The sequence below is a fragment of the Epinephelus moara genome, chromosome 4 (assembly GCF_006386435.1).
Source record: "Epinephelus moara isolate mb chromosome 4, YSFRI_EMoa_1.0, whole genome shotgun sequence".
In the NCBI taxonomy this organism is placed as follows: Eukaryota; Metazoa; Chordata; class Actinopteri; order Perciformes; family Serranidae; genus Epinephelus; species Epinephelus moara.
Window position 1 is genome coordinate 7,834,601 of NC_065509.1, and position 16,644 is coordinate 7,851,244.

Consider the following 16,644-nt stretch of genomic DNA (forward strand, 5'->3'; position numbering starts at 1 on the left):
TATAGTTTTCTTCCACCATAGTTAAAATGCTAATATTTCCCAAGGTGAATAAGCTGCTGTGATATTTAATATGGTTAATATATTGACTGTTTTAAAATAAAGCCATAAAGCCTCCGGGCGGAAGCAGGAAGTAGATCAAAAGGCTCCCGTAATGGGTTTAGCTCTCTGATTGGCTAATCATGTCTCATTGTTTCAGTCATTATTTTGCTCAACTTTTAATTTCTTCCTCCTAAGGATCATTGAGCAAGGCAATTACATGGAGCTGACCTTGTGTATTAGGGCCGGGGAGGCGGACAGGAAAGATGTCCCATCACCCCTCTCTCTTTTTTTAATTTCTTCCACAACAATATAAAAAGTGTGGCGTCAGAGCCTCCATCACTATTCCCCTCTCCTCTGTGGCTGAAAATGAGAGTCAACGGAATATTAAGTCCCTAGCATTAGAATAAACACGTCGTGTGTTAAATCAAAATCCAATTCTGTGGTCTATTATTTTCTGGCATAGTAATGACTGCCAAGGATTAGGAATCAATATTTCACTGCAGCGGGGACATTACCGGCTTTATTCAGGCCGTAATTGAGTTTTGAGGAGAGGCCCTACCCTGGAATCTGCATTAAAGATAAGGGCTCCTTTCATGTGGATGCACAAGTAAAGCTGAGCGAGGCGACACATTACACATCAGCTACACATCAATTACAGCGCACGCCAGTTAACCTTGCAACACACCAGCTACTGTAACTCTGCCGCACACTGGTTAACACTGATTCTAGCGATCATAACTTAGAATTGACCGTCGTCAACGTACCTGTACGCCTACACCTGCGACATGTGGGCTAATATTTCACCTGCAACGCTGTTTCACTTGTGTGCAGGGGCGTAGCACCAAAGTCTGGACCCCATAAGCAGTATGTGGCCCCCTGTCTCTCTCACACACCTTTTGATTTTTGTTTTCACAAAGTCAATTGGCTTTCTTCTCTTTTTTTTGGAACCATGATTTCCTTTTTTTGGGAAAGACATTACAGTTGGTGTCCCAGCAGCATAACATTTAGAGACAAAAAAAATGCAGGGGCGGACTAAACCATTTAGAGCCTTCAAGGGGGGAGAGGGGCCTCAGAGAGCATCCACAATTTTTATATAAAGTCTTTCAACTGATTTATTTAGACAATTTTAATTCATGTATAGCACATATTACTTAGAAATAAAAATTTTAAAAAATAGACAAAAAACTTAACTTTTTATTACCAGCTTTTCAAGGCCCACCTCCCCCCTCCCATTGGCACCCTGGGTAATCATTTCCACTTCCCCCGCTACAATGACACCCCTGCTTCTGTGTACATGTAAACAAATTAACATGGTATGGTCTGTGAGCCTATAAAACTGAGAAGAGCCAGCGCGCGCTTCCCGCTCTGTCTCTCCTAGTGCTCACACAGCGAGCTGGCCCGGACCGCACTGCTCCGCGCGCAGCCCCGAGATAATAGACTATTAGTGGAAGTGGGATTCATTTGTAGCCAATTACAACCCATAGAGTTGAATAGGAATGCATAAATAAGGAGGGAGGCGGACGGACACACACACACACACACACACACACACACACACACACACACACACACACACACGCATAGACATAGGGTATGTGAGTATATGATAGCGGGTCCTCGAGGGGCCAGCTAAAAGCCAAAAAAGGCGTTGAGAGCTGCACGCGCTGAAGGAGCGAGAGAAGGAGAGAGGGAGAGAGGATAGGGAGGAGAGAGGAGGCTTCACTTAACTAATGGGGAGAGAGGGAGAGAGAGAGAGGGAAGGGGCGCGAGCTAGTTTTAACTATTAGAGAGATAGATCAGCGTCCGTCCCGCCTTCAACTCCTGTCAGCCTTCCAGAGCGCGCACCCACCGGTGACCAGACAGAGCGCGCGAGGCTGGAGGTCGGGACGCCGAGCGCTGTTTATGTGTGTGTGCCAACACGGGATAACGGCGGCGTACAAGACAGACAGACATTAGATCACCGGAGACGTTGTGTTGCCGCGGTGGATGCGGAGGATGAAGGGGAAAGAGCCGGAGAGGAGAAGACAGAGAGAAGAAGTTTAAACTTTGACGGGACCCAGCTGAAGCCCTCCATCCGTCCACACTCTTATGGGAAACTTTAACGGGCTGAAAACATCATCTCACACCGGATGTTGACGGGACTCATGAACCGACCTGCGGTGACAAGTTTTTATTTTCACATGAACACCATACAGTCCCGTTAAACCGGTTTGGTGTGAATCTTTTTTTTTTTATTAGGCTATTTCTAATCGCTCCTGCTTTTTAATCCGGATTCTTAATATATGGGACAGGGAGAGTAAAGTGATGAACCGGGACAGAGCGGTGCCGGGGCCCGGAGCGGACGGGGTCCAGACCGTGATAAGCCGGGACAGAGCCGTAGCAGGGCCCGTTGCGGACGCGGTCCAGCCCGTGATGAGTCGGGACAGAGCGGTACCGGCGTCCGGCGGGGACGGGGTCCAGACCGTGGTGGGCCCGGACAGCGGAGACATGCTGGACGGAGGTGCTCCAGGGGAGAAGCGGCTCTTCTCCAACGCGGTGTCCGGAGGCAGAGATGCTCAGGCCGTGGAGAACCACTCGGAACCCCCGCCGACGAACCCGGTGTTAGCCCCGCCACAGCAGGTAGATGCATGGGAGCAAAGTTCATGGGTTTTCTGTGGGGAAGTGTGCAGCTGTAGCAGTCCCACGGTAAAACACTGAGGAAACATTTAGTGAAAACAAAAATAGATTAGTTGAGGTGACACAATAGAAACAGCACGTAAACACCGCAGACTGCATGAAAATAAACGGCAATTTTGGTGAGCATTGTTGTTATTAAAAGTACCGGAAAAGTAGGATTGCAGCGTCACCAGAGTGCGCAAATTATCTGCCGAAAATTAAGCATGACTCAGAAAAACTAGGAAAGAAATAGTTAGAGTGGAAAGATGTTTAGGATGTTTATTTGTTTGTTTGTTTTCAGTTTTTAAGGTATCGATGGTAGTATGGTCTGGTGATGTAAAACGTCCTGTGGGCCTGTATTGTCCTGTTGTGGCTGTCCGATTGGAGCAAGCAGATGAGGCCTTAATTAAGATATAGCAGTAAAATTAACAGCCAATTTGCTGCGGTGATGTGATGGGAAACAATAAAAATAAATTACACAGATAGGCTATCATCAAATGCGTTTCCATAAAAGCTCACAGGAAAATGAATTTCTCTCTGCAAAGCTGTTCTATTGCGCTCGAAATCAATAAAAAACAAATTAAAGCATGCGATTTCTACTTCTACTACTAATCTGAATTGCAGCATATAAACAATACAAATTGAATAACTCTCAAATTAACGAAAATTCCATAAATTATTATTTTTTTTAAAAAAAAAAACCATATCCTTAAAAATGTTTGCCTAAAAAAACAGGATTAATCTCTAATATGTATATCCTTGCATTAAAATTAGTATCGTTGTAGATTAAAGCCCAGCAGGTTTATTGCGAACTCTTCCGCATTTAAATAAATAAAGGATTTAAATAAAGGATTATTCCTGTTAATCACAGCTCTGATCATGGTATTGTGTGATTATTCTTACCATCAGATGTTAATAGGCCCCTGGGTCTTACCCGCGTGCTCCCTCGGATTATTTAAAGAGAGAATTATGATATTATTAATGTGGGATTATTCATGTCGACATGCTCCAGACTGGCCTCATTAATAAATGAATGATCCTAATCAGGATGTAGTGCAGGGGGAAAGCCACGCTGAGCCACCGCACCATCTTTTATCTGCTTAATACAGTTGGCCACCTTTTTTTGGCACGACATAAATCTTAAGGATATAAATTCAGTGTACATATCTATATCATACAGTAAACACGGTGTGCACACACAGGGTCAAGCTGATGTAAATTATACGAGTATAGGGGAATTTTTTGGAGAAGAAAATAAACGCGCATGTTTGTTTTAAAGTTATCTTCCCCTGGAAATAATTAGAATAAGAGTTTGCTTCATTTTTTGTCTGCTTTTCTTTCGACAGTAGAAAATAAAATAAATAAAACAGGGTTGATTCGCTGGCCTTCTGATTGACCGCTAATTATTGGATATGGGAAATGTAGTTGATTTGAGTTCATGTTGTGGCTGTTTTCTTTATGAATACAGTTTTACTGGCTTTGATGTGTGCTAGTGTTTGTCTGCCTGCAGGTCATAGTTTGCTTCAATGCTTTAACAGTGTTCACAGATATAGACACTAATGTAATTAGGCTGTATTTCACGGGTTATACGATATTTATTACAACTTGTATTATTATTATTAACATTTTAATATTATTATCATAATATTTTTGATTATTGAAATATAATATAAATTCATTTTTAGCCTATAAATGAGTACATCATTTGATTAAAAATAAGTTTTAAAAAAATCAACCAGGAAACAAAAGAAGCACATCAACTCTCACTTGTATCACATTCTTTGCATGGGCCAAAGAAGGAATACAGGAAGCTCAAACGGAAATGAATCTCCTGACCCTAATTTGAAAAATAAAAAATATGTTGTGAATGAATAATCCCAATATTCGTTATTTGCCAGGGCCCTACCGGGCACCGGACCACCTCTTTCTCCGTACTGGACATCCTGGACCCAAACAAGTTCACGAGCAGCCGGCGACTCCAGCAGCAGCAGCAGCAGCAGCACGCGAGCCACCGAGGTGAGCGCGAGCTGAGCGCGTATGGAGCAGAGAACCGGAGAGGAAGCACGGGGGAGCGCGAGCCCAGCCTGGAGCCCAGCAAAGGCTGCTACGGTGCGGAGGAATACCAGAGCAGTAAGTCACAGTTTACACGGAATTAACCTTTAAACCCGGGCTCTTTAATGTCCCGGGTAATGTTAGTTGTCTTTTTAGTTTGGTTTATTTTCCCGCCACTCACCCCCTCAGTACCATTTTTTTTGCTCTCCGTCAAAAATGTCTTTAAATGGACACTTCAATTTGCGTTAGTAATTTAGCCGCTTTAAAATAATTTTCGCTTCTCTAAATCTCAATCTATGTTTGTGTTTTGGTGATTTTCAGTCAGCATTTAACCTTCTTCAATAGGCCTAATTCTTAAGTAGACCAAAGTTTTATGGAGATGAGTAGGTATTCTTTCGCCTTGTTTTCTTGTCTATTCGATTTCCTTTTTTGGTGTGTTTTGTGTTATTTTATGTATCTAAATAATCATTTAGATTTGGTAACTTTTGTCAATGTTCTTTTAATTTTTTTTGTACTTTGAATTTTCTGCGTGAATACTGGTTTCACTGAATTATAAGTTCAGCAACTTTTCTATTTACTGAATCAGTAATGTGTCGGAAAGAAGCCCAAATAGGAATAAATGTTGTAATGGTCAGACAGGCCGACACAGAAGAGAAGCGTCTTTATGAGCTGCAGTCTATAGCCACTAAATAAAAAAGAGGAGAGCTGTCGTCTTGAGTGTGTTTCTGATACGAAGTGTAAAATGTTCACTCACGGCAGTTTGTTCTCGGCCAAAGAAAAAGAAAAACACGTCGCCTTTAATTGAAGCTCGGTTAAAAGAGGGAAAAGGCGCGATGTAATTGGCCACAGTGAGTGTGAGCGTGCGTGCGTGCATGCGTAAGTGCGTGTGTGAGAGTGTGTGTGATCGGCAATATTGATCGGTGAATATCTGTTTCAAACAGCAGTCTGTATTGTGTGTGTGTGTGTCTCTCTGTGTGTGTGTGTGTGTGTGGGTGTGTGGGTGTGTGTGTTAGCCTCCATTCAAACCCATTAGCTCCAATCAACTCCGTTTCCTCTGTTTGATATTATACCTCAGGTCATTAGCTGGTAAAGTCCGGTCAAACCATTGTTTGGCTGTTTTTCTGTTTAGTTTTTGTTGTTATTTTTTGTCTTTTTTTATTCACTCCCCACATGTTTTCTCCTCTTCTTTTTAATCCTTAAATAGTCAGATTTCATTTCACTTCTTTTCTGACCTCTGGTCATTACATAGCATCCGAATATAAATATAACCTAAATGTTTTTTTGTTGTTGTTGTTTTTAGATATGTTTATATTTAACCAATAGCAGAGCAAAGATTGTTGAGATACGTTTAGAAGAATAATCAACGGAATTTGTCTTTAATATTCAAAAGTACATTTACCCTATTCATCTCCACAACACTGCTCAAATTTATGGTCTGGTATATCTTGTTTTATTTGACTTGCAGGAGACCATGTCACTATATAAATATAAATAACCCTTTACAAATAACTCCAATCTTATCAAACACATGTTGAGTTTATTTTGACTGATATGTAGTTTTAAGCCACAACCTTACTATTATTATTGACTGTGGCGAAGATTAGTAAATAGTAAATTAGAGAGGAATATTAATATTAAGGGGCATCATTGTAAACATTTCTAAAATCTAATTCATTTTGGGGAAGTCTACAAGTTTTGCCAGGTATGTGCTGTCACCTACATCATGAATATTTTTCTAATTACTATTTAATACTAATTACTTTAACAACAACAGCATGTTTGCGCCCAACAAAAAACTTTATTTTGTTCGTTTGTTTTTGTTTTTATTTTTTATGTGTGTGAGCCAATCAGAAGCTAATATAAAGTAAAGACTAAACATTCAAATAATATATAGGATTTTAATTTTGAACATGGCAAGCTGGTTGAATAATTACATTTCAATATCAGCATGAATGTTCATGATAACATTTTTACAATGAATAAAATAATAATTAAAATTTGTGGGCTGTGAAAAAAAAAAAGAATAACAGCCTGTAAGTGAATATGTTTTATATCTTTTAATCTGCAATAATTTTTTGAAACTTTTTTAATTTTCAGCCAACCAAACCAGCACATTTCAACTTTATATTATTTTATTTTCATTTCTGTTTTATTGTAGTCATAAAATACATGACACAATAGATGTTCGGGCATGCAGGTGTATTTATTTGGAGATGGTAGCGGAATTATTAAAAGTGACAAATTTAATGAGAAATGCTTTTATCAAAGAGTTTTTAATGTTGTACTTGTAACGTAACTGAAAAATGTTAAGTCATATTTTTAGAATTTTTTAAATGTATTTTTTTATTTTGCGATAAGTACAAATTTTAGACATGTGAGCTGGGCTGGATTACCAACCGGGCACTGCAGGGCCCAGACCTTTAGTGGCCTTTAAGTCACTATGTGGCAATAACTGTAATTGAATTTCACATTTACAGTGACTGAAATTTGTTTGGCAACAATTGAATAGAAACTGAATTGATAAGAGCGTTAATGTGTCTCCATTTTAACTTAATGTGTTGACTATATGTAATATCAAAATACCATAACAGACACACTGCAGCAGGGGAGGGGAGGATTTCACCTGGCCGGATGGCACTTAAACACAAAGAGTGGCCCAGTTTTAATGTTTGCCCTACTTCTCTCTAGTGGGTTCACCCAGTCTGGTGCTGTCTCAAATGTTTGGCTGAAAATGACTTTTTCAATCAGTGATTAGTTCCTATGGAAGTCTTTTAAAAGTTTTAATTATTTGTGTTTAAATGATCTAATTAGACATTAAAGGAAGAGACCTCAGGGGTTTTTACTGCCAAGTTCATTGAAACCATCATTTTGTTTATTTCATTAGGCTATTATTTTTATATCATATGTTATCTTGTTAACTTACTTTTCAACCCACCTTAAGTTATTTGTGCTAGTTGCCATATATTGTATTTTACACCAGGACAAAGGTGGGCTTGGGCAAAACTGTATTGCCAATTGAGCATAGCTGGCAACATTTACACATGGGGCCTTCAGGAACCTCAGACACCTTGAGCGTCCCTGGACCTCTCGGCGGTACTTTGATTTATTGCAAATTTGGTAATAAACACCACCAAAGCACAATATAAACTAAAATGAAAAAGGCCTTGTCTTGTAAAGGGGCCCTGTTTCAAACTTAAAATTGAATGCCTTCATTATTTCAGTTGATATTAGGCCTACATGGTGCATATCTCTATTATGTATTTGAGTTTAATTAAATGCCTAGAAACTAAGTGACACAGCAACAACCTGGGGCAGGGTAGTATTCCACTTACTCGGACATAAAAGGCAGCAGGGCCCCTGGGGGCTCCTACTGGATTGATGAAGCCCTGGGTTTGTGGGAAAATTCTATCTTTGCAAAACCATCAAATTATTCCCACTTTAATATATGTTTGTGTGACACTGATGTCATTTAAGTTTGTTTAGTGGTTTTCTTGAGGCGAGAATACAGTGGCTGCTAGAGGAACTGCAGCCCATACACACACACACACACACACACACACACACACACACACACACACACACTGATTATTCTTGCTCCATACAGTTAAAGCTACAGTAGGTAACTTTAATTAAAAAATAACTTTTCATCATAACAGTGAACACTGACAGTATAACATGAGACAAATAATCTGTGAAGAAATCATGTTTTTCTGGCTCCTCCCTGTGCTCCTAATGGCATTTGCAAGAGTCCACTGCACCTGAATAAAATCAACCAATCAGAGCCAGAAGTCTCTAACACGGTGTCAATCACTGCTCATGCATATGCAGCACAGCCCAACCCCCGGCACATGCTCTACCTACTTTGACAACAGCGTACACAGCAAAGACAACTAAACAGAAGACTGATGATGAAAATCTTGCTTTCAGTTTCACAAAAGGAGACCACCATTGTGTTTGCAAAGCTCCTCGTGAAGCTGCGCACTGGAGAGAATGTGTTTGACTGAGTAAGAGCATACTCCGCCTGGCTCTGATTGGTTGTTTTCATTCAGGTGTGGTGTATTTTTGCAAATGCCATTAGGAGTACTAAGAGTGAGCCAAACAAACCAGATTTTTCACAGATTATCTGTCTCATGTACTTCTGTCAGGATACAGCAAATATGATAAAAAGGGTTTTTTTTGTGTTAAAGTTACCTACTGTAGCTTTATATTGTGATGATGTAATGGATGTTAATTTGACGTTGTCTTTGTTGTGTGTGTTTTTCCAGAGGAAGGCTTTGTATACAGAAGCCAGGATGAGGATGACTACCACAGATCCGGGACCCCAGATTCAGAGGCTCCAGACGGGCCCTACAGCAGTGAGGAGAGCAGCTCAGCTCTGCCTAGCAATGGGGACAGAGATCTGGGTCAACACAGCCACCAGGACCCTGGCAGAGACACCAAGAGCCCTGTAGGAGGCACCCCAGACCAGATCACCAATGTCCAGACCAATGGGGGCCAGGGCCCACAGGGCAAACCCAAGAGGAAGCGCTCTGGCTCGGACTCCAAGTCGGGGAAGCCCCGTAGAGCCCGGACTGCCTTCACCTACGAGCAGCTGGTGGCGCTGGAGAACAAATTCAAGTCCACACGTTACCTGTCAGTGTGTGAGCGGCTCAACCTGGCCCTGTCGCTCTCCCTCACTGAGACCCAGGTCAAGATCTGGTTCCAAAACCGTCGGACCAAGTGGAAGAAACAGAACCCAGGAGCCGACACCTCCGCCCCCACCGGCGCAGGAGGAACAGGAGGTGCAGGAGCAGGGGGAGGAGGAGGCCTGGGGAGCCTCAGCCCTCTCAGCCCATCCCCTCCGATCAGCGGGCACCTGGCCATGCACGCTGGCTACGCCAGCCACCATCACCCCCCCACCGGCAGCCTGGTCCAGCTGCCTTTCCTCACCGCCAGCCACGTCCTGTCCCCCTTCATGCTGGGGACGCAGAGCTACGCTGCACCCGCCTTCTACAGCACACACCTGTAGAAACACTCACACACAGCAGACGGACTGATCCTCAGAGACACACTCTGAGCCCAGGGAGACTGAAATGTTTCAGCAGACAGACTGTCAGTGTTCAGCTCTGCTCTCCTTTTTACTACCAACATTTGAAGGCTTTAATTTCAACGGATTATTTTGATAGAATGTGAATATCTACCAGAAACTGTACATAAATCTATGTTCTAGCTCCCTATTCCGAATGCTGTTTTAAACTACGTAATAGACAAATAGTTGATTTCTTTGTTTTAAAAAAAAGTCTGTATGAATATTGAATGTTTATTTATGACTTAAGGAATGGCTTGATCTATTGTCAGTACCGTGTAACTCCAGCTGTGATTGTTTTCATTTCTGTTATTTATTGAATTTGATGACAGTTTCCATAAAACCCTTGGATGTACTGAATCCTCAGCTCAACATGATATCGTCCTTTGATATTAAAATAATGACAATTAAACTCTGAAAAACTAGCCCAGTGCACTCTTTCTGATCAAACAGGACATGGTGGATCAGTGTCAGCAGGACGGTCCTGGTTTCAAACTTTCTGTGTTCTCCCATATCTGTGTTGGTTTGTTCCCACAGTCTGACAACCTGGAGATGTACCCTGCCTCTCACTGAATGTGTACTGGGACATACACTAGTTTACTGTAACCCTAAACAGGTCCAATTCAGAATAACAAGACTAAGGGCCCTCAACAATTTATACCACATGGTCTAAAGTGCACAGCACAAGTGCATTTACAGCGTGTCCAACTCCACCTTTGCGTGTTCAACGGCACATAATCTGGGTGCAAGGTAAGGCACAAGGGGGTTGTAATTAGTCCCTTAATTAATCATAGGTGTGTTTTGGGCAGGCTGCAGGCCAATCTGGTGCACTGCTATTTACATGGCAGATTTGGCAGATTTGAGGAATGATTGGTTTTCTGCTGAGAGTAATGCAGTTAGAGCAGTAATGTTACTGCAGCAAATATTGTGGGACATTTAAGCAGCAAAACTAAAAAATGTAGTTATAAACTAGACAGAGGAACCAGAACCTAACTTTTAGCTTCTGAAATAATAAAGTTACGTTGTTTGTTGTGTGTGAATGTGCACAGCATCTCTCTCAATGGGGAGTGGAGCAGCAGCTCTGCTCTGCTCTCTGCTACATTCACATTTTAGAGAAGGTCATTCATATTTTGTTATTAATGATGTATTAAATCACCCCACCACAACCCATCTGCATGTCTGTGTGTGTAACAAGCAGAGTGTACACACATTGTGGACCCGCCTATGTAGGCTTACTGTGCGAAAAATGCGCCCTTTAAATAGCAGGAAAATACTGTGACATTCTGACTTTAGACCGGGTTTTTACGGATCAATGGCACAATCACTTTCTGCTCACGAAAGCAATACACCAACAATGCCCCTGACCACACCTCATTTTAAGACAAAAAAAAATCCCCACAGACCCCCATGTTAAAATGCCCAACTTTACAGCAGAAACAAACATTTACAGCCTGGTAGCTATTTTCAACATTCATGACAACTGCACAGGGGGTTAATTTTTTTATAACTCACCCGTTTACATTTAATTAGGGTTCAAAGGTACGCATTTTTTGGGCAGAGTAACTAGAGTGAACTCTGCGAGGCGTCACTACCGTCTATGACTCAGATCCATCCCTCACTCCTTTACAGCTCAGGCCTCTCGTCCAATTATGGTCACTTCTAGCTCCAAAACACAAAAATGGCGATGGCTGAAATGCCAAACTCAAGGCTTCAAAATGGCAGTCCACAAATCAATGGGTGACGTCACAGTAGCTATGTCCATTATTTCTGAAGTCTATGGGTTAGACACAGCAGTGCTTCAAGCACAATGTTAACACTGTATTACTTAGCATGTTAGCATACTAACACTTACTATGACAAAAAAAGTAATTAGCTCTGCTGGTATTTGGTCATAAACCAAAGTATTGGACAAGTTCTAATGTTGACCTAACAATGGAGCTGGATGAAAAGTCAGAGGCTCACCAAAGTAATAAGGACTCACCCTCTGGGGAACATGAATGTCTGTACAAAATATCATGGCAGTCCATCCGCTAGTTATTGAGATATTTCAGTCTGAACAAAGCAGTGGAGCAACGAAACAAACAGGACAAAAGCAGAAGCTCTCAGGTCAGTTTGATCTTCAGTTTAGCTGAGCTTGATTAAATGGCTTTAATTAGGCTGCTCCCAGACCTCAGAATCACAGCCCATTTAAAGTTGTTCAAAGATTCAAACAAGTTTTGCCGGCCTCACAGAAAAATAACCACGACCTCATAACACTGCATTACATGGTGGTGGCACATAATGTGTGTGATGTGTTAAAATGACATGCCGGCACCACAGAAACAATGCCAATGGAAAGTCAATAGCCCTTTTTAGATAGGAATAGTGCAAATTTGCAGGAAAGCCCAATCGGTCTTTTTTCAGCATTGGCAGTATAAAAACAAAATCGGGGAGTGCAGCAAAATGCCGCCTACCTACTTTTGTTTATATAGAATGCGCATTTTTCGGGGCAATGGGGGGGCGTGAGAAGGAACAAAACGTGTAGCTCAGCATGTGACGCAACCAGTGACATAGGAGGGAAGCCGCGGCTAGTCAGTCTTTCGGCGATTCTCTCGTAAGTTGGCCTTTCTTCACCGTCCCCGTCATCTGACGGTTAATGGCCTCTTCGTTTACGAGGGCAAGGAGGGCGCGCAATTCCTTGTCTCCCCAGTTGCTCATCTTTACAGTGTCTGTCAGGTTTGTGCTTCCCTCTTGCTACTAGCTGCTTGCTAATTCCTGCTATCAGCTGTTTCCTGTTTATCCACCGCCAGTGGGTCGCACATCATCAACAGCTCCTCCCACAAGTCTTCAACAGCCCCTCCTGTTGCGGAAGGCCGCCTCAGTCTGTTTAAACTAAAAGGGTTCTGCCAATATGTCTACCCTACAAGGCGGAAAATTGGGCACCTCAGATCAACTTGCCAATCCGGCTCTGTGTGTCTAAACGCTCGCAGCTTGCCGGCAAAACGGCCCAACATTCGCGGAAAATCTGGCAGTGTAAAAGGGGCTAATGGGGATCCTTTGTTGTGGTGGACACATGAATTCCCTGAACAAAGTCACAAGAAAGGTAAAATAAAGAGCAAGTAAGTCCATGTCGGGCAGGAGGTTGGGCTGGTGGACGGATCAAACGGACAGAGGATTTTCACCCAGGAGACCGCTGTTCATGAAAGCAAAAGCCAATGTTGAGTTTTTTTGTTTATATTTATGTACCTGACCTCACTATATCATGTTACGTGACAAGACTTACTTATGTCCTCTATGTACTTCTATGAACAGAAACCACAATCTGTTACTAAACCTAACCAAACTGCAACAAATGTGCTTGAAACTGTGACCGTTTGTAGCTGCCTTACCATTGGCATTGTTTTTGTGGCACTGGCACATAATTTTACGCCATCTTGTAATGCAGTGTTAAGAGGTAGTGGTCATTTCACTTATTTCTGTTAGGTCAGGTTGGTTGTGCTCATTGACAGCAGTATTTCCTGATTGGAGAAACAATCAACCAGTGAGAATGCCAGCATCATCTTTCTACAGAGCTGAAAAACGGTGATAATAGAATGGCCACAAAATGGCAACAAGTGTAGAATTTAACTGTAAAGGCTGTTTGAAATCAAAGTACCACGTCTTAATCAGTTGATTTCTTTAATCGTCAGAGAAACATTAATGACCGACAGCAGATAATGGCCAGTAAAATATACAGTGGTTTCTTCTTTTTTATATCTGTTTCTCTCGTTTTCTGAGTACTGCTTGGATGAAGACGGACTGTATTTCATGGAGCTGTGTCAATGCATCACACCAGAAAAGGGGTGAAAATTAGTGTGTCCTGTCCATCTAGGAGTCATGTCTTCATCACTGCCAAGCAGAAGTGATTGGAGTTGGGAATGAATGCTGACTGTAACCTTTTAACAATTGAACGAACCATGTAACAAGCTTCCTTCAATAACAAAGACGTCAACTAAGCTGTGCCCCGCTTGGGACCACCACTGTAAACCAGCTATGTTTTATCATATCGTATCGTATTGTATCGTATCGTATCGTATCGTATCGTATCGCACCGCATTGCATCATATCATGTCATGAAATGAGACTAGATATCTTAGGTTCTGGATATCATATCGTAAGTGTTGTCTTTCCCTGGTTTTAAAAGACTGCATTATAGTAAAGAGACTTACCAGACTGTCCAGCAACAATATTGAGGTATTTGGTCAAAAATATTGTGGTATTTGTTTTTCTTAATATTGCGTTGTCTTACATTTGATCAATGATTTCTTTCAAAACCACAATGATCACTGTGAGATCACAATACAAGCTGTTAAAGCAAGGAGCCCTCCACCAATTTTACACATTAACAGAAATGTACCTGTCACAAGATTCACGACTCAGCCTGGGAGAATATTTGTGTAATGTCTCCTGGGGCTCTGGAGGAGTTTTGCCAAGTGAGAGAAAATAACTCGGAGGATGTCAAAATGATGTCATCAGGGTTATCCCATTTTAGGGCATTTGCAGGAGAAAGCCTGTTACAAGCCTGGGGCGTGGAGTTTAAACAATGTGGGTGTTTTAAAAGCAGGGACAACAAGTTATATGGGACCAAATCATTGTTTTGCAAGTCAAGACCGACAAGTCTCGAGTCAAGTATGCTTTGAGTTTCAAGTCCTAAACAAGTCCTGATATGCTTTTCACCGAATGTAATGCCATTTTAACAACAAAGTAATAATATATATAAATTGACAAAGATCAAGAATTCTTTTTAAATTTTGCATTTCATTAGAAATGCAAAGTAGGTACGGCAGGCTTCACAACAGGTTGGCAGAGACTAGAAACAGGCATCATGGCAGGGTGTACAATTTCTCCATTAGCATTTACTATGGCGATGGAAGTAATCATCAGGGCTTCTAAGTGGGTGGTAGGTGGGGAGAGATGGCAGAACGGGTTGCATCTTCCACCAGTTAGGGCTTACATGGATGACATGACACTGGTGACCACAACAATGCCATGTACAAAGAGGCTACTAGAGAAGGTAAATAAGAACCTCAAGTGGGCCAGCATGAAGATCAAGCCTAGTAAATCTAGAAGCATCTCGATACGTAGAGGGAAGTTAAGTGATAGGAAGTTTGTCATAGATGATGAGGACATCCCAACAATTAGGGAAAATCAGTGAAGAGCTTAGGTAGGTGGTACAATGTAGAGTTGAATGATGAGGAACAGGTGGTGAAATTTAGGAAAGATGTGGCTGAAGGATTGGATAGAATAGATAAATCAGAACTTCCAGGAAAGTTGAAGTTGTGGTGTTTGCAATTTGGGCTATATCCTAGGTTAATGTCAATTGTCATTGTCAATTTATGAAATTCCAATATCCGTTGTGGAGAGAATTGAAAGATCGGTTAGCTCCTATATTAGGAAGTGGTTGGGCGCTCCTAGGTGCCTAAATAGTGTTGCATTGTATGGAAAAGGGACACTTCAGCTGCCAGTATCTAGTTTAACAGAGGAATTTAAATGTACCAAGGTCAGGACAGAGCTCTTGTTATCTGGGAGTAAGGACGTGGTAGTTAGGAGTGTGGTTCCAAATCCAACCAAGGGGAGGAAGTGGAACCCAAGATCGGCAGTTCAGGAGGCAGAGGCAGCTCTTAGATATGCAAAGATTGTAGGTAATGTTCAGTTTGGCCGGGGAGGCCTGGGGCTTGGCTCAGGTAAACCGGTATGGAATACAGCAGGTCTCAAAGATAAAAGAAAGATGGTTGTGGAACAGATATGTAGACAGGAAGAGATAGTAAGGGGTGCAAAGGTAGTGGCCCAGGCTAAACAGGGACAGTGGTTGAATTGGGAAAGTGTAGAGAAGAGGAAGCTTAGTTGGAGGGACCTGTGGAGTATGGAGGAGAATCGTATTAGATTCCTGGTAGGGGCTACGGACGATGTGTTACCAACCCCCCAGAACCTAAAACTGTGGGTAAATGAGGACCCATCATGCCCATTGTGTTCAGGTACTGCAACCTTAAAGCATATTTTGTCAGGCTGTAAAGTTAGCTTGTCACAAGGCCGATATACATGGCGACATAAGCAGGGGTTGAAATGTTTAGCTGCAGGCATTGAAGGGAAACGAAGACAGCTGAATTCAGAAGGTGTTAAGGATAGGAGTTTAGTAATTCAGTTTGTCCGTGAGGGAGAGAAATACAGAAGGGATAAGTTAGTAAGGAGGCAAGGGTGTGGCCGCCTAGAAGGTGCTTGTGACTGGGAAATGCAAGTAGATTTAGGGGGAAAGCTTGTTGTTCCCCAGGAAATAGTTTGTACCAAGCAGAGGCCTGACATAGTGTTGTGGTCATTGAGTCAACGGATAGTTTATTTCATTGAGCTGACAGTTCCTTGGGAAGACTCAGTGGAAGAAGCCTATGAAAGAAAAAAGCTTAGATATGCAGACTTAGAAGCAGAAGCTGAGCAGTGAGGATGGAAAACTACGATTTGTCCAGTGGAAGTGGGGTGTAGGGGATTCTGTCTCGCTCCTGGGGGAATTCGGAGTGCGGGGACAGAGTTTGAGGACAGTGAAGGAAATGTCAGATGAAGCAGTTAGATGTAGCCAATGGAACAGTGAAGGAAATGTCAGATGAAGCAGTTAGATGTAGCCAATGGATCTGGAAGCAAAGAAATAATGTCAGTTGGGGGCCAGCAGGGGGAACTACTAAGCAGGGTTCATAACTCATTGAGATCAGGTGGAGAGATCCACTTCCTCTAACTCATTGAGATCAGGTGGAGAGATCCACTTCCTCTCAGGAGGAAATCCAGGAAGAGGAAGGTCATTTAAGTGTGGGAGTGGCCTATTTGAATCC

General features: G+C 42.1%; 2 protein-coding genes across 3 annotated transcripts in view; one reads left to right on the forward strand and one right to left on the reverse strand.

The window, feature by feature from the left end:
* Positions 1-16,644, reverse strand: part of spdl1 (spindle apparatus coiled-coil protein 1) — a 581,008-nt gene that overhangs the window by 496,456 nt on the left and 67,908 nt on the right. The gene's annotated exons all lie outside the window — the stretch shown is intronic.
* Positions 1,431-10,227, forward strand: nkx1.2lb (NK1 transcription factor related 2-like,b). Of its 2 annotated transcripts, none has more exons than XM_050042993.1 (3): positions 1,431-2,658; positions 4,653-4,824; positions 9,012-10,227. In XM_050042993.1, the coding sequence occupies exons 1-3, from the start codon at positions 2,344-2,346 to the stop codon at positions 9,752-9,754; spliced, it is 1,230 nt and encodes a 409-aa protein (XP_049898950.1). In that variant the 5' UTR covers positions 1,431-2,343; the 3' UTR covers positions 9,755-10,227. The 2 variants fall into 2 exon arrangements, with proteins under 2 accessions (XP_049898950.1, XP_049898949.1); XM_050042992.1 differs by having other exon boundaries at positions 1,435-2,658; positions 4,593-4,824.

Coding starts and splice junctions, on each gene's coding strand:
- nkx1.2lb (XM_050042992.1), top strand. CDS start 2,344: ATGAACCGGGACAGAGCGGTGCCGGGGCCCGGAGCGGACGGGGTCCAG. Junction 2,659..4,592: donor TGTTAGCCCCGCCACAGCAG/GTAGATGCATGG, acceptor GTTATTTGCCAG/GGCCCTACCGGGCACCGGAC. Junction 4,825..9,011: donor TGCGGAGGAATACCAGAGCA/GTAAGTCACAGT, acceptor GTGTTTTTCCAG/AGGAAGGCTTTGTATACAGA.